The 23,366-nt window shown below is 41.9% G+C and overlaps 1 protein-coding gene across 3 annotated transcripts in view; it reads right to left on the minus strand.

Annotated features, from left to right (window-relative positions):
* Window positions 1-41: 41 nt before the first annotated feature.
* The window catches only part of snx27b (sorting nexin 27b), a 116,584-nt gene continuing 93,259 nt past the window's right edge, over window positions 42-23,366 (minus strand). Inside the window, exons 8-13 of one of the 3 annotated variants that reach the window (XM_060921450.1) lie at window positions 23,265-23,354; window positions 19,974-20,123; window positions 16,665-16,793; window positions 16,518-16,577; window positions 16,385-16,433; window positions 42-4,985 (exon numbers count right to left, since the gene is read on the minus strand). In XM_060921450.1, coding sequence (XP_060777433.1) covers window positions 4,918-4,985; window positions 16,385-16,433; window positions 16,518-16,577; window positions 16,665-16,793; window positions 19,974-20,123; window positions 23,265-23,354 — 546 coding nt within the window. In that variant the 3' untranslated portion in view covers window positions 42-4,917. Of the gene's footprint in view, window positions 4,986-16,370; window positions 16,434-16,517; window positions 16,578-16,664; window positions 16,794-19,973; window positions 20,124-23,264; window positions 23,355-23,366 lie in introns of all 3 variants that reach the window. The other 2 variants (XM_060921451.1, XM_060921452.1) reach the window with 2 other exon arrangements.

The following is a 23,366-nucleotide window of genomic DNA, read 5'->3' on the forward strand; positions in this document are numbered from 1 at the left end:
TATGCTCACTAACTGGAAAATCAAAACGTAAAACACCAATATTTTCTCATTAAATGTATTTATTTAAAATAATATGTTACAATTTATTTATAATGCTATATGACCAAGTTTCAACAAACATTTTCAGGTTATTTCATTTCACATCAGCTCATTTTAAAACAAGATCCGTTTTGATTCGTTAGCCAAAGTGGATCCACTTTGAAGCGACTTCCTCTGTCGTTTCAGGTGGCTCTGGAACTAGTATCTATGCATCTTATTTGAAAACATATGCTACTGAAAATACTGTATGCAGAGAAATCCTGTTTAAATTAATGAGGTGATCCATCCAGGGCAAACAGAGCAAATGCAAGAAACATGGGTGCTGATGGTTAGAGAGAACAACAAGAAGAGGTGATTCACAAATGGGAAAAAAAGGGGACCTTGGCATTCTTCTTAGTACATTTCAGGCAACTCAGGTATATAGGGGCCTCTGTAATGCTGCATTCAGACAAAGGAATATGCAAGTGGTTCTCAACCCGAGTCCCAGAAACCCACTACCTTTTATTTTCTGATGTTTTCCCTACTCCTAGATGTCATCTTATGGTGATGAACAGTTTACAGATGGGTGACGAAGAGAGAAACCGTGACTCTGTTATATATATTGCTGCCATGATTCATACCCTTATAAAGAAACACTACTGCAAACAAATAAACACATTCCATTCTTTCTGACCAAATGTCTTGTTCCTTAGCTGAAACATTTCTATCCTGATAGGTGTGATCTTTTACAATAACTCCACCCACATCAGCTCACTGAATGGCTTCTGGAGTATGAAAATGCTGTAAATCATATGCTATGGCCTTTGCAGTCGACAGCTCTCACCTCAATTCAACACCTATGGGAGATTTCAGAGCAACACTGAATATATTTTGGAAAAATGGTGTTCATCAGTGTGTAGAATCCGTACCAAGCTCGTAATGGGATAATACGGCACAAGCGTGACACATTATACTGATGAATATTAATACAAACAAGGGTTAAACCATACTCCGTTTAGAAATAAAGTCTGGATAATGGTAGATATCGAAGAGAAAGGCTGTTATAAAATACAATAAATACAGACACTGCATCTGTAATGCATGGCATTTAAATGAAGTGTTGGGAGGCAAACATGCAGGAAAAAGATAATCAATACCTCAAAATAAGGGGGGAGGGGCTAAACATAAACAAAACTAAAAACCCTCAGCACTGAAATGTCAGGTCATGTCGCTCATTAATCACAGAACCATATGGATAATACAACAAGTGCAAAACATTACGCCTGCACTAAAGGAGACTGACTTTAAGAACTGACCCCAAAACAATCAAATCAGATTTTAAAAAATGGCAGTCACGTACAGAAGAAATAGAATCACAAATCATAACGCTCATTTAACAGACCTACATGTTTTACCTTTTTCAAAAATACGAAGAAAGCCAAAACCACATTCTACTAGTCTTAACAAACTGACATACAATGGAAACAATCCTCTGGAGATGCAGAAGGTTTGCGAATGGTTCGGACATCTTTATCTGGTGTGTATAAATACAAATCATTTCAGGTTTAATGGGATTTATGGAGTTTCAAAGAAATGAAGAAATGACTAGTCATTATTTAAAACAAAAAAAAAAACCATAAGAAGCTACTGAATGTCAGCCTCAAAATTTTACACACACAAAAACAAAACCCCACCCTAACGCATATTAATGCAGCCATTAAATATTAAAGCTGCTGCTTCTTGACAGCAAGAGCATTTTTACAGTTTCTAATAACACCAGTAGACAGTCAGCCATTTCTTTTTGAATACTAGAACATGTACCGGATCATAACTATTGCAATTATCTGTATGTGCAGGAGGAGAGAAGTGCACAGCACAACTATCATTACAAAACATTCTTATGTGAGCTGCTTGTAATAATAAGCCTCTCAATCTAATAAAAGTTAGGTTCTGTTGCTTTATTTATTTATTTATTAAAAGACCAGCTCAATTCACTTTTTATAAAATGAAATAGGAAAGCAAAAACTTTATTTTTTACACTTCGTAATGCTACAGTAAGACAAACATTCTGCTGTGTGTATGCATTTCCCTCAGATTTTTTCTGAACGGTATGAAGAAATGACCCAGTCTACTGGTTCCATCCATAAACACAACAGGTTTTGAAAAACAACTTTTTTTCCTGGGATGATTAATAAATTACTGATAGTCAAACAGTCATGAGACAACAGCAAAAGAAAAACATGCATACACGTTTACTCTTAAAACAAGAAGTCTTTTGAATATTCTGTAATTGTAAATGAACGCAACACATGTGACCAGTCCTCCTGGGGAACCAGTGTTGCATGGCCTGTATTTGTGTATCAGAATACTGGCTGGTCGTGTTCAGTCTTAACACAGTTTTTCCAGACTTTCAGCGACCCATTTCTTAAAAGAAGGAAAAAGACCGGGTTTAATTAGATTAAAAAACAAAACAACAAAAAAAAAACCTGCCCTCCTTTATAAATTCAGAGTAGTGTTAAATCAGTCGTTCTGATATTTTTTGTAGCCAGAGAATCATTAGACTATAAAATAAATTCCACAAACACCTACAGTATAGACTTGTTTCATGAAATTAATTATATTATTATTATTATTATTAATAAAAAAAAAACTTGAGAGCCATCGAATTTTCTATTCCTGAAATTTCTCCTGATCAAATACATTAGGTCGGAGTTGACTTTCCTGGGATGTATGGATGCTGTCATCCCCCCCACTCACTCAAGTTTGTTGACTGTGTAGTGGCTGGATGCTTTATGTCCCGGGGTGCCCTCATGCCTGTGTTACCTTCTGGCTCTCCCCTTTTAGTTATGCTGTCATAGTTAGTTTTGCCGGAGTCCCTGCTTGCACTCAGTGCAAAATGTATCCTGTTCTTACCTCTTTAGAAAACACTGGGCATACCTGTGTTTTCTCCCCCCCCCCGAGTTACATGTCGATCCTGAGACACCAGCGATGCTGACCTCTTCTGCTCCTCAGACCTGCCTGATCCATCCTGATGCTCTATGTCTGGCTGGAGTCTGATCACGTTACTCCTGTGGAGGACGGCCCCATACGGACAGTCGAAAGTCACACTTGGAAGACGCTCTGGACACTTACAGTAAGGCATTTATGCCTGAGGACTACAGTTGACTTGCTAACTTTAGGACTGCGGTTGTTATGAACAGTTTTGCACTCAAGTTTCCATCAATAAACAGTTTATAACTTAAAAAAAACAGACTTCGTGTTAAAGCTATAATGATTTTCCTATTGTCACAGTTATACTTTGTGACTCTATAGGACACAGTTATAGACGCGAGTTACTTATAAATCACGCGATTTGTCATCACCCAAATGAGGATGGGTTCGCTTTTGAGTCTGGTTCCTCTCGAGGTTTCTTCCTCGTGTTGTCTGAGGGAGTTTTTCCTTGCCACCATTGCCACAGGCTTGCTCATTGGGGATAGATTAGGGATAAAATTAGCACATGTTTAAAAGTCTTAAATTTTCTGTAAAGCTACTTTGCGACAATGTCTATTGTTAAAAGTGCTATACAAATAAACTTGACTTTGGTGCTTGGATGCCTAAATATAACTCATTATGTGACATTGTGATTTCCACCAGTTTAAAAGTAATGAACCCCCGGCGATGCTTCCCAGACCCTATTTTAAGAACAACTACTTTACATCCATCTTGTTGACCTGCCTCGTAGCATTTGGAAGAAAGAAAGAAAGAACTAAACAAGCAGTTGATTCATACCTTCATTAAAAGTGTTTTATTTTACTGACGGATCTCTGATTCACTGCATTCATAATACTCAACTATTTTCCCCACTCTGAAAAGATTAAGTGTGCACAGTGGAAGTTAAAGGTTAACGTAAACTTTGTGGGTAAAATTCATAAAAAAAAATATTCAGACTGAAAGGATTCTAAAAAAAAAAAAAGAAAAAAGACTTGTTTATAAAGTTTGAACAGGATGGGGGAAATAAGTGAGGAACAATAAAAATATTTAAATATTTTATATATGTATATAATTTAATTTAAACTGGGAGAGGTAATTTAGAAATACAGAACTGTCTGCTTTCTCAAATTTTTGTGCGAACATAAGTTCTTGCTTATCTGCTCTGCTTGTCCAGGTGGATGGAGAGAAGGTTCAAGATATTTACACGCATGAATGTCACTGTGGTCCTCCCCCCTTCGTCCCCCCCTCCCCCCAACCTTTTGTGCTGATACATTTTGAGGGATGGTGTTGCATCCCGTCACAGAATGCATGTGTGTGTTAGTGTCAGGATGAAGTTTTACCACTGAGGCTTCCTGGCTGAAAGTGCACTCCTCTTCTCCATCTTTCTTGTTCTGTTGTTTTTGGCTTCCTAACTCGGGGTTCAAATCCTCATGAGATGCCGGCAAACCTGACCAACGTACACGGCTTTCCTTTACATGCACGAGTCACCAGGACCAATCATAGTGCAGAGATTAATGTTAATAGCCAGTGCAGCCGGGATGGTCCTGTTTAACAGGCCAACGTGTTGGTAGTGTCCTTACAAAGAATAAAGCCGGTTACCTGGAGTGTTAATGAAAAGCCTCATCAGTTTCTTCTGCACAAGCAAATAGTCACCTTGGAAATACCCTCCAACAGAACGAGTGAAATGAGTGGAGTCCCAGTGGTGATATGATGGGATGGTTCAAAAGTGAGAAAAGTCTTGGTTCTCGTTTTTAGTTTGCTTATTTCTATTGTATTGTGAGTCTTTAGTTCTGGTTGTCCACTGAGTGAGTGAGTGAGTGTGTGTCTATATGTTAGTGGAGAGACTGCGTTGGTTGGGACCCATGATGTTCCTGCGCTGATTTGTGTGTGTGTGTGTGTGTGTGTGTGTGTGTGTGTGTAGTTTTGTGTTCAGGGACTGACAATCTCCTGTCTCAGGTGCCTCCATCCCTTCTGTGCCTCAACAGCTGGAAGATATTCTGCAACAGAAAACAGGTATAAAGGGCAAAACTGAACAGGTATGTACAGTCATGTGAAAAAATAAATACATCCCATGGAAACTTGATTTAAAAAAAAAAACAAAAAAACATTTCACCCTCTTTAATACAGTGCCTACAGATAAAGGTGATGTACTCCAACAAATAACATAAAATTGACATTTTGTTCTCATTTTCATCATTTTGTCCATAAAATTAGAATTGGGTTTTCCAGATTGTGCGCCATGGATTACAATCTCCTGCAGGTGGAACCAGTCTCCTTTAAACAGGACAGCTACACTCACTGGCCACTTTAATAGGAACTTGTTCTTGATACGAAAATTCCTGTTCGTGGCTGTAGGAGTGGAACCCAATGTGGTTTTCTGCTCACCACGGTTGTAAAGAGTTGATATGAGTTACTATATCCTTCCTGGCAACTCGAACCAATCTGGCCATTTTCCTCTGACCTCTCTTGTCAACAAGGTGTTTCCACCCACAGAACTGTCGCTCACTCAGGGTTATTTTTTTGTTTTTCGCACCATTCTGTGTAAACTCTAGAGACTGCTGTGTGTGAAAACCCCGGGAGATCAGCCGTTTCTGAAATACTCAAACCGACACCCATATGTCATATCAAAACAATATCTGGCACCAACACCCACAGTGAAAGTCACAGAGATAACAAATTTTCCCATTCTGATCTTTGAAGTGAACATTAACTGAAGCTCTTGATTTGTATCTGGAGGATTTCATGCATTGTGCTGCTGTTAAGGGATTGGCTGATTAGAGAACTGCATAAAACAGCAGGTGTACCTAATAAAGTGGCTGGTGCGTGTAGGGTCTTGTATTCATTTCACATCATGCCAGGCTCTCTAAGGCCTTCAGAAAACAAAGGGTGTGGATGGCTATGACTCTAGCAAGGGATTTAAATAGATCTCCAAATTATTTGAAATAAATCATTCCACGGTCACAAAAATCATCTACAAGCTGCATAGATTTCAAATGACTGCGCCAACAAATTCAGACCGAAAGCAGACCGTTTGATGCTAAAAGAAGTCTCCAAGAACCCCAAAATTCCATCACTGGATCTTGTAGCTGTTGGTATGAAAAAGTGTGTAGATCAACAATCAGAAAGAGATTGGACAAATCTGACTTGCATGGGAAGCGTGCCAGGAAAAAGTCTTTGCTGTCCAAACAGAACATGAAAGCAAGATTACAGTTCACCAATGAACATATAGACAAAGACCAGGCCTTTTGGAATAACATGCTCTGGACAGACGAATCAAAGGTGGAGTTGTTTGGCCACAGTAAAAGTACAGTGGTGCTTGAAAGTTTGTGAACCCTTTAGAATTTTCTACATTTCTGCATAAATATGACCTAAAACATCATCAGGTTTTCACACAAGTCCTAAAAGTAGAGAAAGAGAACTCAGTTAAACAAATGAGACAAAAATATTATACTTGGTCATTTATTTATTGAGGAAAATGATCCAATATTACATATCTGTGAGTGGCAAAAGTATCCTCTAGGATTAGCAGTTAATTTGAAGGTGAAATTAGAGTCAGGGGCGGCACGGTGGTGTAGTGGTTAGCGCTGTCGCCTCACAGCAAGAAGGTCCTGGGTTCGAGCCCCGGGGCCGGCGAGGGCCTTTCTGTGTGGAGTTTGCATGTTCTCCCCGTGTCCGCGTGGGTTTTCTCCGGGTGCTCCGGTTTCCCCCACAGTCCAAAGACATGCAGGTTAGGTTAACTGGTGACTCTAAATTGACCGTAGGTGTGAATGTGAGTGTGAATGGTTGTCTGTGTCTATGTGTCAGCCCTGTGATGACCTGGCGACTTGTCCAGGGTGTACCCCGCCTTTCGCCCGTAGTCAGCTGGGATAGTCGCAGGCAAGCTGGAGCCTATAGAAGGATAGACCCTGTAGAAGGATAAAGCGGCTAGAGATAATGAGATGAGATGAGAATTAGAGTCAGGTGTTTTCAATCAATGGGACGACAATCAGGTGTGAGTGGGCACCCTGTTTTATTTAAAGAACAGGGATCTATCAAAGTCTGATCTTCACAACACATGTTTGTGGAAGTGTATCATGGCATAAACAAAGGAGATTTCTGAGGACCTCAGAAAAAGCATTGTTGATGCTCATCAGGCTGGAAAAGGTTACAAAACCATCTTGAAAGAGTTTGGACTGCACCAAGCCACAGTCAGACAGACTGTGTATAAATGGAGGAAATTCAAGACCGCTGTTACCCTCCCCAGGAGTGGTCGACCAACAAAGATCACTCCAAGAGCAAGGCATGTAATAATTGGCGAGGTCACAAAGGACCCCAGGGTAACTTCTAAGCAACTGAAGGCCTCTCTCACATTGGCTAATGTTCATGAGTCCACCATGAGGAGAACACTGAACAACAAATGGTGTGCATGGCAGAGTTGCAAGGAGAAAGCCACTGCTCTCCAAAAGGAACACTGCTCCTCATCTGCAGTTTGCTAAAGATCACATGGACAAGCCAGAAGGCTATTGGAAAAATGTTTTGTGGATGGATGAGACCAAAATAGAACTTTTTGGTTTAAATGAGAACGTTATGTTTGGAGAAAGGAAAACACTGCATTCCAGCATAATAACCTTATTCCATCTGTGAAACATGGTGGTGGTAGTGTTATGTTTTGGGCCCGTTTTGCTGCATCTGGGCCAGGACGGCTTGCTATCACTGATGGAACAATGAATCCTGAATTATACCAGCAAATTCTAAAGGAAAATGTCAGGACATCTGTCCATGAACTGAATCTCAAGAGAAGGTGGGTCATGCAGCAAGACAACGACCCTAAGCACACAAGTCGTTCTACCAAAGAATGGTTAAAGAAGAACAATGTTTTGGAATGGCCAAGTCAAAGTCCTGACCTTAATCCAATCGCAATGTTGTGGAAGGAGCTGAAGCGAGCAGTTCATGTGCAGAAACCCACCAACATCCCAGAGTTGAAGCTATTCTGTACAGAGGAATGGGCTAAAATTCCTCCAAGCCAGTGTGCAGGACTGATCAACAGTTACCGGAAATGTTTAGTTGCAGTTATTGCTGCACAAGGGGGTCACACCAGATACTGAAAGCAAAGGTTCACATACTTTTGCCACTCTCATATGTAATATTGGATCATTTTCCTCAATAAATAAACGACCAAGTATAATATTTTTGTCTCATTTGATTAACTGGGTTCTCTTTATCTACTTTTAGGACTTGTGTGAAAATCTGATCTTGTTTTAGGTCATATTTATGCAGAAATATAGAAAATTCTAAAGGTTTCACAAACTTTCAAGCACTACTGTACATATGCGGGGTAGACCAAAGACGGCTTTCCAGGAGAACAACGTCATACCACCTGTGAAGCATGGTGGTGGAAATGTTATGGTTTGGGGCTGCTTCATTGCCTCAGGGACTGGGAAGCTTGCATTCATTGATTCAACTATGAATCCTGAATCATATCAAAGAGTGCTTGAAGATAACGTGAAGCCATCAGTCTGAAAGTTGAAGTTGAACCGGAGGTGGCTCTTTCAAGAGAACGATCCCAAACACACAAGTAAACCCACCAAGTAATGGCTTTTATAATTTAAATAAATAAAAAAGGTGTGCGCGTGTGTGTGCGCGCCTAATCAAAGCCCAGATTTGAACCCCATTGAAAAGTTGTACGGAATTTGAAGAAAACCCTCAAACACCATGCAACCGAAGGAAGAGTGGTCAAACATTTCAACAAGCCGATGTCAGACGGTGAACAATTATCCAAAACGCCTGCAAAAAGTTATTTCAGCGAAAGGGCACAATACTAACTTCTGAAGCCAAGGATGTACAGTACTTACCTGTACTTTCTTCAGAGAAGGTGGTTACATCTATTGATACAGTATTTTTGTTGAATAAATTATTTAAAAAAATAATTTTCCTTAGTGTTACTGCTCATCACCTTTATCTGTAGGCACTGTATGAAATAGGGTGAAAAACATTTGCTTGTTCACCTTTTTTTTTGGGGGGGGGGGGGGGGGAGCAGGAATCAACAATCGCCATCAGACGTACTTATTTTTTCACATGACTGCACACTAGCATAAAGTGAGCATTTTCCATAACGGCATGATTTCCAGCAGAAACAATGCTGACTGAGAGAACCTCAAGAACCTATGAGATTTTGACTTCATCGTACACAAATAGCAGAAACCCACTCAATAAAAATGATAAGCAGGAGGAAAGCACATTACAGCAGCCCTATTTTACAGAGAGTTTAGCTAATGATGCACTGAGGATTCTAGTCAAGCTCTGTATGAAATGTGTCAATGTACTGGATCGGAAAACACATGAAAATCTTATTCAATATTAATCCAGAGTTTCACAACAATATATTAGTATCAAATCAGTTCACCCCTATAAAAAGGCTTAAAAAGCTTTACCTGACTGTCACAACACACATATACATCAAACCACACACAACTACAGGATGTTTTTGCACTATGTTAAACTCTCACTGTCAGAGCACAGACAATTTAGTGTCTTTGTGCTGCTTTTGCAGCTATAAACACTTCAGTTCACTAATTTCATCTCATGTTAAAAGCGAATGCTATTAATCGTAAAAATGTACATTTATTGTAACAGGGGTGGACAAAACATTAGTTCAGGCAGCTTTCTTGCCTTGGCGATTAGCTTTTTATTTATAAGTGGCATGGTGGACAAATACAGGGTGTTTCAAAAAATTTGATATTTGAGATGTAAATATCCCAGAAATTACATAGTCTAGGCAAATGAAACTAAACAGGCAATACAAGATATACTGCAATATAAGATTTACTCTTCAAAATTTGAATGAGAAATTCAAAAAGGTATGTGGATTCGATGAACGATTCCACAAATTTTCAATATGCGCGCCGCTTGAGACACGGACACACAGACAGCTTTCCTCTTTAAACTTTTTGTGCCATGTCCAAATCTGAATTGTAGTTGGTGTATTTTTAGAGAATTCTCTCATAAATGCATGCTGCACAATCTTGTTCGACTGTGTTCGAGCGTACTCTAACACACAAAACGCCTTTTCCAGTGAATGGCATTTCTATACCTAAAAAGAAAAAAAAAAAAAAAAACATTGAGCATAAAATTTTGACCTGTTTCCACACGCTGTTAAAATATGAAGTCAAATGAATGAGAATTGGCAAAGTTATTAGATTGCGAAATATCAAATTTTTTGAAAACACCCTGTACATTTCTCAAACAGAAACGAAAGTTGAATTTGGTGCCAGTTGTGTAGACAGGGATGCCTCTGCTATACCAAGAAGTCCAGTCCTTCTTGCTATTTGTGTGCCAGAACTATGTTTAAAATACCATTTAAATGTGAAGCAAGCTATTTCAGACATTCAACCTTGCTGTCACCTTGACCCTATCTGGATCCATTCCAAAAACTCATCAATTCATCTGCTGGAAAGTCTGAAATACACTGATTGATGGATAGCACAAATGGGTCTAGAGTTCCTGACCATGAAGGTCTAATTATCATCTCTGTATGATAAACAGGAGGGAAGCTATTGAAGAACAACTGTTTCAGACATCTGACTTTGCTGTGACCTTGACTCTATTTGGATCAATTCCAAAATCTAATCAGTTCAACTGCTGGTGACAATGTTATTCCACATAAATCCTACAAACATTCAACAACTCGTTCTTGAGATCTCGCACTAACGAGAATCTTGGATGAACAGACGGACAAGTTGAATACAGAACCTTTCCTATTGACTTAAATGTTTTTATTTGTTGTGTTGCTGGCAAGACTGTGGGCCAAAACCAAGATTCGGCACACCGTGATTCGCGAGTTGCTTTACACAGCTCACTCAAAGGAAGACCTATAGCATCTCTGCTCTTCACGATCAGGATTAGCTGGGGGGGCAGTTGTCCTTGCTCAACCTTGCTCTATCTCTGGTGGACAAATTCACATATCTGGGTTCCACAGTCTCTTACACCAACTGCCTTGATATATGTATTGGAAGGGTTTCCACGATGTTTGGTAAACCAAGCAAGCGTATCTGGAGCAAGAAGAACCTTATTGCTCCTCAAAGTTCATGTTTACCATGCATGTGTGCTTAGTACCCTTCTGTACAACATACTGTAGGAAGGGATACTGTCTAAACACCTTCCGTTTTCACAGCCTTTGATCCACACTCTGTGTATGCTGGCAGGATCGTGTCCTGAACTCTGTTGTGCTCAAGACAACAGGCTCCAGTGATCTTTACACCATCCTGCGATACGTCAATGTAATGTCCGCTGAGCTGGTCATGTTCATCAAATGGATGATACTCCTCTCCCTAAAACCTTACTGGATGTTGAGCTGGCTAATGCTCCCTGCCGACAAGGCTGTCCCCATCTCCATTTTAAGGACGCCCTCAAAAGGAAACAAAGCCTTTGATACCAGTCTGGATATTTGGGAAGCAAATGCTAGCGACAGATCCAAGTGGCGCTGAATAGCAGATGCCAAGACTCTTGGGAAGCCTGAGTCATTTCTGCAGGAGAGACGTTCCAAGAGGAAAGCAGTTTGTCACTCATGATGTGGACGACCACCACCACCTTCTTCATGGTGGTGTACTCAGGCTGTGAAAATATTATATGAATTTCATGCAGCACGTAAACCCGACTACACCGACAAACCAAACCATTTACTTGCATTTATTTATGGGATGCTTGGTTAATTTGTAAGTGCAATGCTGCAGTGTGACACACAAGCCCAGTCCTCTAGACCTTGGGTGGCCAACCCGCGGCTCGCGAGCCGCATGCGGCTCTTTGCCCGGTGTTATGCGGCTCTTACGTTCATATCGAAGTTTTTTTTTTTTTTTAAATGTGCGTGTGCGCTTTGCTTGAGTTCAGTATGGTATTTTCGTCAAATGCATCTTCGCTTTGCTTGGGTATATTACGGTATTTTCAGGTCATGTCAAATGCGCATGTGCGTGAGATAATCGCTAAGTTTTTGGGCAAGGTGTATCTTGTGTCAAGTAGCCTCTCAAAATGGCAATGAAAAAATGCACAGCAAAACAAAAATATGAAGACGAACATAGGACATTTTTAACAGAGTGGGGGAGTTTATACTTTTTTGTTGAACGTAATGGCAAGCCATTCTGCCTTATATGTCAGTTGTCATTAGCTCATTTCAAAGCTTCCCGCCTCCCTGAATAAGCAAGGAGCCAGATATGCAACACTAATTGAAAACCTGCACGAAAGCTTTGTAACCCGGTTCTGTGATATACAACTGAAAAGGCCACAGATTACGTTCCTCGTCGACCCATTCAATGCGGAGATGGACTGTTTGAAAGCCCCGCTTGTCACAGATGAGGCTGCGGCTGAGTTGGAGATGATCGATCTTCGTGAGGAAGACCAACTGAAACCTGTTTTGAGGGAAGGCACCATTGAGTTTTGGAAAAGTGTGCCATTGGAAAAATACCCGAATGTGAAACGGGCTGCGCTTAAGATACTGTCAATGTTTGGGTCAACATACGTCTGCGAGTCTGTGTTCTCTACCATGAAACACGTGAAGTCAAAGCATCGTTCTGTTCTGACTGAAACCCATGTGAAAGAACTGCTTCGAGTGGCAACGACGGAATACAAGGCAGATTTGAAGAGGATTGTTCAAGGCAAGGAATGTCAGAAGTCCCACTAAGCAACATGCATAGTAAGTGCACACAATATTGATTGCTGTAAATGACTGGCCTGTGGTATTAGTACTGACTGAAGGAGTAAATTTCTCTCATGTTGGCGTGTGACATTTACTATTAATCTGGCTGAGCAGAGGTGCGTGCGTGTCTGTGAGAGAGAGAGAGCGAGGGGGGGCGATGTTCATGTGCGGTCATGTGTATGGTGTGGCTTTTTTTTGGTAATGCCATAAGTCCCACTAAGCAGCATGCATAGTAAGTGCACACAATGTTCATTGTTAAAAATGACTGGCCTCAGCCTGTGGTCTTAGTACTGTAGGAGTAAATATGTTGGTGTGTGACATTTACTATTAATCTGGCTGAGCAGAGGTGTGTGTGTGTGTGTGTGTGTGTGTGTGAGAGAGTGAGAGAGAGAGAGAGGAAGGGATGGGTGATGTTCGTGTGCCTATGTGTATGATGTGGCTCTTTGCGGTAATACAGTAAAAAATGTGGCTCTTGGTCTCCAACTGGTTGGCCACCCCTGCTCTAGACAGTGAGTGCAGAGTGCCTGCGGTAGTGGGCTCTTGTACATGGGGATTGTTAAATGTGTAAATACAATGAACCCATAAATAAATGTGATGTAGGATATATGATGTGATATGAAGTGAATGTCATGGTTACCATATTCAACCTAATTAGCTGCATTCTGACTGCATGAACTGAATCAATCAATCAAGTCATGGACATTTATATAATAATAAAAATAAATAAATGAATAAATAAAAATCACCACCTTATTGACCGTTGTATAAATCTCTCAGCCTTTTCACAAGTAGTTCTTTGCCGATAAATCAGAAGCAGCATTCTACTTTCAATCTACCAACTGACCAACTCTGCTGATCAACTTATCGTGTTTAAATAAAGTAATTCATTCATTCATTCAGAGCTGGAAAATTATCCATCCGGCTGAGTTCGCCGACATCTCCAACTACCTGGTGCTGCTGGACATTGTTCTACACGGACAAAGAGATAAAAATCTGGGACAGCATAGAGGCGTACAACTTTTTAATATGTGGCTGGGTTAAAGATCTGGAGATCTTGCCCAGGTAAGGAGGAATTTCTGGGCTTCGTACGCATCTTTGAGAAAGTTGCTAGGACGCTAGGAATCTTAGTATCAGGTGTAAACAAACCACAGCTGCTCGATTCTCAACCCTCCCTGCTCTTCTATTCCAGCAGGCATCACATATCTATATAATTTACTCACAAACGTATTTATTTATTCAGCCCGCTGCACATGCATGTGTGTGTGTGTGTGTGTGTGTGTGTGTGTGTGTGTGTGTGTGTGTGTGTGTGTGTGTGTGTGAGAGAGAGAGAGAGAGAGAGAGAGAGAGAGAGAGAGAGAGAGAGAGAGAGGAACATGACAATAATAAAGACTTGTTCTTCTTAATTTACTCACAAATGTATTTATTCCACTTGAAAGGTGTACGTCAAACCAGCTACCAGATTTGGGACACCACAACATCCTGAACTATTTAGAATTTGGCTTCAAACTTGGGGGAAAAAAAAAAAATTCACGGCCCACTAGATGGCGTTTCGCGGCCCGGCCCAGTGGTTGAGAAACACTGATCATAAGGGTGATTCTCTTCAATTGATACCTCCAAAGTATGGCCAATTTCTGGGGTCCAAACATGGCAGGGCGTGGTTGAGAAGGATGCAGAAGACGATGAAATGGAGACGAAAGATCCGCTGTGGTGGCCCCTAATCGGGAGCAGCCAAAAGAAGAAGAAGAAACACTTCTATATACACATGGTTGCCCCTCACTGTGCTTGCCACTTTGAAAATCGCCATCACTGGACTGGCCCCTACTTGATATCATTTGACCTGCTTCCCTGTTGCTAGTGATTCAGCCATCCCAAGTTGTAAAAACAGGAAACAGGCCTGATGGATGTTACATGTCTCCATCAGAAATAATAGGAATCGTTTTCTTGAAATTATCGCAATTACACACTTGATTGTATGAAGACCTCGACCTATTAATTTTTTTAAGAGAAAAAACAGTGATAAAAGAAAACCTTTCAAACGACGCACACCCTCTCAAATTCTGACATGGAATAACCCAATCAGACCGATTGGGTTATTCCATCTCTCCCCATCCCTTGCCTCACGAGAACGGCGGCTGGTCGAGCCTCGTCCCATCAAGGCCAGAAGATCTGATCTTATGAAATATCTTTCAAATTGAAAGTAGTTACATACGTGAAAGAACACTTTTTTATAAAGCTGGTAGTGCTATGGTTTGTAAATCACAGATTCAGAATTTAAAAACAGCTCTCGATCTACAATGTACATTAGTATCAATGGATAATAATATTTGTAAGTTTGAATACCTAAAGTAATTCTATCGGAGTCCCTATTTAGTGCACCTCTGAACGGCCATATTAATGTTTTCTAGGCGTCATGTGTGCTAATTAGGCCTAATACGGTATGCGAGGGTTTGAATCTTTTAATACAAAAAAAAAAATTATCATTCTGTGGATTGTGCACATATTTATAGTAATCCACTGTGAAATTTTCACCACTAGGTGGTGGAGGCATTACGCTTTCAAGTTGTCCATCCATCAGAGATTCCTGTTACTATGATATCAACGTGTGTGAGCTTTATATGGAATCATCACTGTAACTAGCAAATGAGCTGATTAGAGTTTGGAAGTGACCCAGATATAGTCAAGGTCACAGCAAGGTCAACTATCTGGAAGTTTTTACTTCAAAATAGGAAACTATTGATGTCCAAAAGTTTGTGGACACCCAAGAACCACGTTTATATGCGTTTTTGAACATTTCATTCCAGATTTGGTCTTCCCTTCGTTGTTATAACAACCTCCACTCTCTTGGGAAGGTTTTCCAGTAGATTTTGGAGCATAGCTGTAGGGATCTGAGCTCATTCAATGAGGTCAGGTGCTCAGTTAGGGTTCCAGTTCATTCCAAAGGTGTTCACTGGCGTTGAGGTCAGTTCTTCCTCTCCAACGCTGGTCTTCATGGAGCTTGCATTGCGCACAGAGAACTGTCATGCTGGACTATGTTTGGGCCCCTTAGTTTCACTGTAATGTCCATGTAATTTTAGGCTACAGTCACACGACTGCTTGCAATGCTTTGCGATGGGTTTTCAATGAAAATGAGGCATTTGGTGGCAATGCTTCCCGCTTCGCGAAGTATTTCCAAGCCCATGTGCAAGTATTCGCCGCTTAGTTTGCCAACGAAAACATTGCTAACAAAATTCAATGTATGCATTGAAATTTTTCGTGACATTTTTGTCCACTCACAAGGTGGAAACAAACACACAAAACAAACAAACAAAAAAAAACTCCTCGCAAAGCTTGGTGAACATTCACCGTGCATCACATGATTGGTGGTGACGCTATCAATTTTTCATCGCCAAGTATTTGCAAATCCAAAGTGAGCAGTAGTGTGACCAGGGCCTTAAGGGTATTTCAGATACATAGATTACTAACAAGAAAGATTAGACTTGGTGATGGTTGAGACATCCCTGCGAGTTCCACTAATAAATAAGCAGCCTGTAGTTTCTATTAATTGCTACGATAGGAGTTATTCCACTATGGCATGGTCAATGAAAATCTGGACCTTTAAAATCACTGGGTCATTTTCTTTTGGTGAATCAGAATTATTATTCAGAAATAAACACGAACCTACATGATGCACATCAGGACAAAAGCTCGATAAGAAATAAAAAGGCAGGCTGAGCCTTACCTTACTACACATACCATCTTTACTACAGTTCTTATTGTCTTTATCCGTCGCTTCCTCTTCCACCTGGAAACACAGCATAACTAATTAATTTAATACGCACGCTATAAGGGTGCGAACATTATAGCTGCGGAAAGCAATGCAACGTACCTCTTTTCGCCATTTGAGCTCACAGAAGACCCGCTCAAAGCACTCGTGCATGTAGTTAAACTGAGGACGAGAGAAGCTGTTAACACTAAAAAGGCACCACATACACAATGTGCGTGGGACAGAAGCGACAGATTATGTAACACTCACGTATGGAGTGAAGATTTTGACCCAGCGTGGCTTCTTCTCTCCTCGTGCGTACTCGAAGCAGAAAGCCATTCCCTCCTCATCAGTGTCCCACCTCTGCATCTCGCCCCATTCAAATGCTATCACCTGATTCTGGGGTGGGTGAGACCAAGGAAAGAAACAAAAGAAAGGTTCATAAATGTCTGTCTCATTTACTCATTTTGCCTTAAAACATTTGGTCATCTTATAAATTTTGATTTAATTTGATTCTTTTTTCAGTTTCATTGTTCATGTGGCAGGTTTTATTTGTCACAGTAACAACACACACACACACACACACACACACGGAATCGTACAGCGGAAACTCCATCTCATTATCTGTAGCCGCTTTATCCTGTTCTACAGGGTCGCAGGCAAGCTGGCGCCTATCCCAGCTGACTACGGGTGAAAGGCGGGGTACATCCTGGACAAGTCGCCAGGTCATCACAGGGCTGACACATAGACACAGACAACCATTCACACTCACATTCACACCTACGGTCAATTTAGAGTCACCAGTTAACCTAACCTGCATGTCTTTGGACTGTGGGGGAAACCGGAGCACCCGGAGGAAACCCACGCGGACACGGGGAGAACATGCAAACTCCGCACAGAAAGGCCCTCGCCGGCCACAGGGCTCGAACCCGGACCTTCTTGCTGTGAGGCGACAGCGCTAACCACTACACCACCGTGACGCCCTGGAAACTCCATATAAAGGCATAAAGAAAAGCCTGTAATCTTGATAATGTTTTCACTAAGGAGACCTTTATTTAGCTTTTTTGAAGGAGTCTCCAGCACTTTGGAACAGCTGGAGCTTAAGCTGTTCCTTTAAGTTTTCTGACACGGGACAGTCTTCGAGAGAGTGCGCTTTGTGGTTTCACAGTAACACAAGCTGTGTTTTATTATTATTATTGGGCCGATTAAATTCAAACTTTGGCTGGTGAGGGAGCGACTGTTTAAAGGTAGACTGCCTTTCAGATTTTTCAAGTGTAAGTCATAAAAATAATTTTCCCTGACAGCCAATTATTTTTGTTTAGTGGCCCAAAAGCTACTGAATTTGAATCACAGACTTCCAATTTTATTAGTTTTTTTTGTTGTTGTTTCCAATAGAACAATTAATGAATTTAGGGCCACATGGCCCTAAATTCTCCACCATTTTTGCCTGCTTCAACATGAACCAATTCAAGATACTATGTCATGCATCATGTGGTGGGCTTTCCCTGCTCATACAAGGCATTGTGCGATACAAATTTGAAACAGGAGAGAAAAATGGAGGACGCGAGTGTGCAAATGAAACATGAAAGACCGACTACAGTAAGTGAAAGTGAGAAGAAAAGACATTATGTTGCGAAGGAAAGGAGATACCGGACCAAGCTAATAAATATCAGCGGTCAGCGATATTTACCTTGGTGTGATCAGCTGTTCGTTTTGTGACAGAATGATGTAACTGTCAGTACACGGTCAAGGTAAACCAACATGGCAGTTGGCAGTAATGCAACACTGTGGATCCCACGCACAATTGGACTTCCTCTATCTGCTTGACTGCACAAAGCGAGTGATTTCATGCACATTATTTGCTAGGGAATGCCCTCAAGTTACATAACTTCCCAGCCACAGAATGGCCTGATATTTTGTGAGATATTACAGGAAAACAAAAAACAAAAAACAACATATTACAATGACCAAATTTCAGAAGGAACTCAATTTCACCGATTTTATGAAATCGGAATGCTGTCTCATTTTAAAGCTGTTATACCATTAGTGAAACAGGAAGTAACTTGTACTGCAGAGGTTCCACAATATTAAATATAGCTATAGGGAACATGAAATTGAAGTCACACCGTGTTGAATTTTGGGTAAGTAATATTTACATGCTATGTATAGAGCTGTATAAGCATCTGTTTCAGCTGCCTTTTTGTTGCTGAAACAGATGCTTTTTTTTTGGAAAAACGTCACTATGGTAGATCAGTGCTACAGCATTCAGAGCTACCATAGTAGGCCACATCATTCAGGGAAAAAACCCAGACAACTGAATACTCCATGATCTGAACTCGCGCATCAGTAATGCACAAGACCGCTACAGCCTGCGATATGAACTATATGTAATCTATTTTATTAATGATGTGACTGATCCAACCCACTGCCTATGACTCAATAAAATAATCACACTGCTGAATGTTCTTGAAAGTTTTCCATTTTGTTGGGGTGAATAACTGGGCCAAAAAGATGACCGCCACCTCACCATTGTGACGATGACTCACTCTGCTCTTGCAGTTGCTGGCTTGTGAATTAGCAGATCTTGCACCTAGCCACTGCAAAACTGCTCATGAGCTTCTAGGAATTTTTAAATTTTAAACTCCCGCAAAGTGTATGCACTCAATCCAAAAACGAGCTAAAACACAACATCCGGGTATGTGAGTGGAGGCAGCACGTCGCGGTCTGTAATCCAGGGATCTATAATCCAGTTTTTGGCTGCTATGTCATTTTGCTCCAAGTTGTTTATTGTGCTTAGTTTGTCCAAACTGCCTGGACAATTGCTTGGTATTGTGATTCAATTTCTCCTGGTAGGGTCCCTTTTCTTTCTCTTTTCCCTTCTTTATCAGATTTGACTGATTTTAAATCACTTTTTATTCAACCAAAACAAAAGGTAAGCAGGTAACCAACATAACTTCACATTCCCTATAAATGCTTAAAATGTACGGTTTGTCATCGTTGACAATTTCTGTGGGTTAAGAGGAATAGAACACTTTGGGAGATGCTGTCACGCTTCACATCGAGTCATATCACACCATCACTGAATGTTTTTCTAGAACAACACATCCACATCATGGCAATAGTATTTGATAATCCCTCTGAATGAGGGTGGCTAACATTTATATATTTAAAAAAAAAAAAAAAAACACATTATAGTGTTTTATTCCTTATAACGCGTGCGCACGGATGACCACAGAACTACACTAGGCATCTGTATTTCTGGCAAATCTATTTCAATATTCAACATTATTTAAAAATTTCCTCTGACTTAATACCTTGCACAGTTTTGAAGTTTTTAATACTGAAACAGTTTCTCTCAATATGCCTGGTTTATATATGCAATCACAGCTACATATGCTTGTCATTTATGCTAGCTACTGAGATTTTAATTCATAATACACTCTGCATGACTCGAAAAAAAAAAAACAGAAATACACTCCCCTAGTCTACTGAAGTTAATTAATATCTAATAAATTATTTACTATAAAATTTCAAGGACTTTACTATTTGGAAATTCTGCCTGCACTTGCTCTCCCTCACCTCTAGAGTGCCCTCTTCAGTGCAGGCATGGAGTTTGAAGTGCCGGATGCTAATGGCTGTGATAACGTGGCCCTTGCGGCGGGAGTCACAGGCACAGTGAGGAAAGATGATCTCGTTGTAGCCTTCACATGACCTCACCATACTCAGGTACTACAGACAGGGGACAGAGAGAGAGAGAGAGAGAGAGAGAGAGAGAGGGAGGGAGGGAGAGAGAGAGAGAGAGAGAGAGAGAGAGAGAGAGGGAGGGAGGGCGCGGAGAGAGGGAGGGAGGGAGGGCGCGGAGAGAGGGAGGGAGGGAGGGCGCGGAGGGAGGGCGCGGAGAGAGGGAGGGAGGGCGCGGAGAGAGGGAGGGTGCGGAGAGAGGGAGGGAGGGAGGGCGCGGAGAGAGGGAGGGAGGGAGGGCGCGGAGGGAGGGAGGGAGGGCACGGAGAGAGGTAGGGAGGGAGGGCGCGGAGAGAGGGAGGGAGGGAGGGCGCGGAGAGAGGGAGGGAGGGAGGGCGCGGAGAGAGGGAGGGCGCGGAGAGAGGGAGGGAGGGAGGGCGCGGAGAGAGGGAGGGAGGGAGGGCGCAGAGGGAGGGAGGGAGGGAGGGCGGGCGCAGAGGGAGGGAGGGAGGGCGGGCGCAGAGGGAGGGAGGGAGGGAGGGCAGAGAGAAAGGGTAAGGGAGGGAGGGCAGGCAAAGGGAGGGAGAGCAGAGAAAGAGAGGGGGAGGGCAGGCAAAGGGAGGGAGGGAGAGCAGAGAAAGAGAGAGGGGGAGGGCAGGCAAAGGGAGGGAGGGCAGAGAGAGAGAGAGAGAGAGAGAGAGAGAGAGAGAGGGAGGGAGGGCAGGCGAAGGGAGGGAGAGCAGAGAAAGAGAGGGGGAGGGCAGGCAAAGGGAGGGAGGGCAGAGAAAGAGAGGGAGGGAGGGAGGGAGGGCGCGGAGAGAGGGCGCAGAGAGAGGGAGGGAGGGCGCAGAGAGAGGGCGGAGGGAGGGAGGGAGGGAGGGCGGGAGGGCGCAGAGAGAGGGAGGGAGGGAGGGAGGGCGCAGAGGGAGGGAGGGCAGGAGGGCAGAGAGAAAGGGTAAGGGAGGGAGGGCAGGGGAAGGGAGGGAGAGCAGAGAAAGAGAGAGGGGGAGGGCAGGCAAAGGGAGGGAGGGCAGAGAGGGAGAGAGAGAGAGAGGGAGGGAGGGCAGGCGAAGGGAGGGAGGGCAGAGAAAGAGAGAGAGAGGGAGGGAGGGCAGAGGGAGGGAGGGCAGGCGAAGGGAGGGAGGGCAGAGAAAGAGAGAGAGGGGAGGGGAGGAGAGGGAGAGAGAGGGCAGGGAGAGAGAGAGGGCAGGGAGAGGGCAGAGAGAATGACAGAGAGAATGTGTTGTAGTAAAATACATATTTACTTTGTGTTTGTCTGCCTCTACTCTCAGTGAACAGGTATTAAATTTGGCATTCCTTTTAATCTGATCCTGTCACAGCTTTTCACACCATTGCATTCGATTCCATTATATTTGTATGATGCGCTTAATAACAGATCCGGTCATAATGTAGCGTCACAAAACTCTGGATGTGCATTTAGTTCCCTAATGAGAACTTGGCGACAAGAAACTGCTCCATGAGATGACACGAGGAAGACACACAAAAAGAATCCATGTTCTTCTGGGTGACAACAAGGACTGGGATTTTGCTAATTTATTAAAATGCTATAAATTTTAGTCCTCGATATTTATTTACTTTCAATACCTCCCTTGCTTCTCCAGCTTTTTTTTTTAAAGCAACAAAGTGTTCATGTTTACTTCAAAGTGCAAGTTACCTAGGAAAACTAGTCGAACCATCTTTTTTAAATTTTCATGGCTCTTTCGAATCTCTAATGCAGTAAATAGAACTATGGGATTGTCTTCGTCAGAAAACACAGGAACCACAAGATAAGGCCTTCTAAACTGGCAGGAAAGAAAAAAGTACATTTGCCTTCTCAGTGATTTAGCCAAATGTTGCCCAAAATGTTTGAGGTGTCTAATCGCAGTGAATTCGTTTATAGTTTCAGAGAAGCGACTTGAAAATAAACCCTGAGGTGGCAGCAGTGCTCACAAGAAAATCCTAGCAGGTAGAAAGAAAAATGGAGTATTCCAGCACAAAAACAAAAGCGCATTAGCACGTCAGTGGACGAGAAAGGCTCCAAGCTATCTACAGTAGTAGTGTTTGGATTTAGAAACATAAGACCGCACTAAATAAACTGTCTACACTACAGGTGTATGGGTGTACCTAATAAAGTGGCTGGTGAGTGTAGATGGATGACAAAACCTATTAAAAGTTAAGTAACCGGCATGACTTTTATTGGACTGCTCCAGTGCTGGAGAAAAAAAAAAAAAAAAACGAGAACAGCTCGGCCAAGAAATGCTGAATGAGGTTGAAAAAATAAATGCTGCAGTAGTCTTTTAAGGCTGAAACAGCTCCCCACAAACAGCATAATGTACAAGGCCACACGTAGAACATGATCAATTTGAATTGCGTTATTAGAGCAGAAAGTTGCAGATCAAATCTTGATTAAAATAATGGAAAAGTAACTGAATGGTTTCTTCAGATATTATATAGACAAAATTGAGGCTATACTGTAAATAAATCCAGCATTATTAATATTTATTGGCTTTAGAAAAACACACTCACCGGTCATTTTATTAGGAATACCCATACGCCTGCAGTTTTATGCAGTTATCTAAATCAGCCAATCCCTTGACAGCAGCACAATACATAAAATCAAGAGCTTCAGTTAATGTTCATATCAAACATCAGAATGGGAAAAATTGTGATCTCTGTGACTTTTGCTGTGGCATGTGTGTTGGTGCCAGATGGACTGGTTTGAGTATTTTAGAAACGGCTGATCTCCTGGGGTTTCACACGTAACAGTCTCTAGAGTTTACACAGAATGGTGCGAAAAGCAAAAAACAGGTGAGTGAGCGACAGTTCTGTATGTGGAAACATCTTGTTGATAAGAGAGGTCAGAGGAAAATGGCCAGATTGGTTCAAGCTGCCAGGAAGGATATAGTAACTCATAGCAACTCTTTACAACTGTGGTGAGCAGAAAAGCATCTCAGCATGCAACAGCAGAAGATCACATTGGGTTCCGCTCCTGCAGCCAAGAACAGGAATCTTAGAATCAAGAACAAGTTCCTATTAAAGTAGCCGGTGAGTTTACATGTAACAGAAGTAACAATCCTGTGGGTCAGTCATTGTAATGAGATTATGTGAGCAGTGAGCATTTGCTCCATGCTATGGGAAGTAGGATTGTGTAATTTATTCTCCCCAACACACACACTTGTTAGGACTCACCATGGAAATCTTCCTCTGTTCAGCCAGTTTCTGGAGCTGGTATGATTTCTCTTCTGCTTTAATAAACCCCCTCTTCACATCATCCAGTGCCTAAGAGACAAA

This window comes from Neoarius graeffei, chromosome 5 (assembly GCF_027579695.1).
Source record: "Neoarius graeffei isolate fNeoGra1 chromosome 5, fNeoGra1.pri, whole genome shotgun sequence".
Taxonomy (NCBI): Eukaryota; Metazoa; Chordata; class Actinopteri; order Siluriformes; family Ariidae; genus Neoarius; species Neoarius graeffei.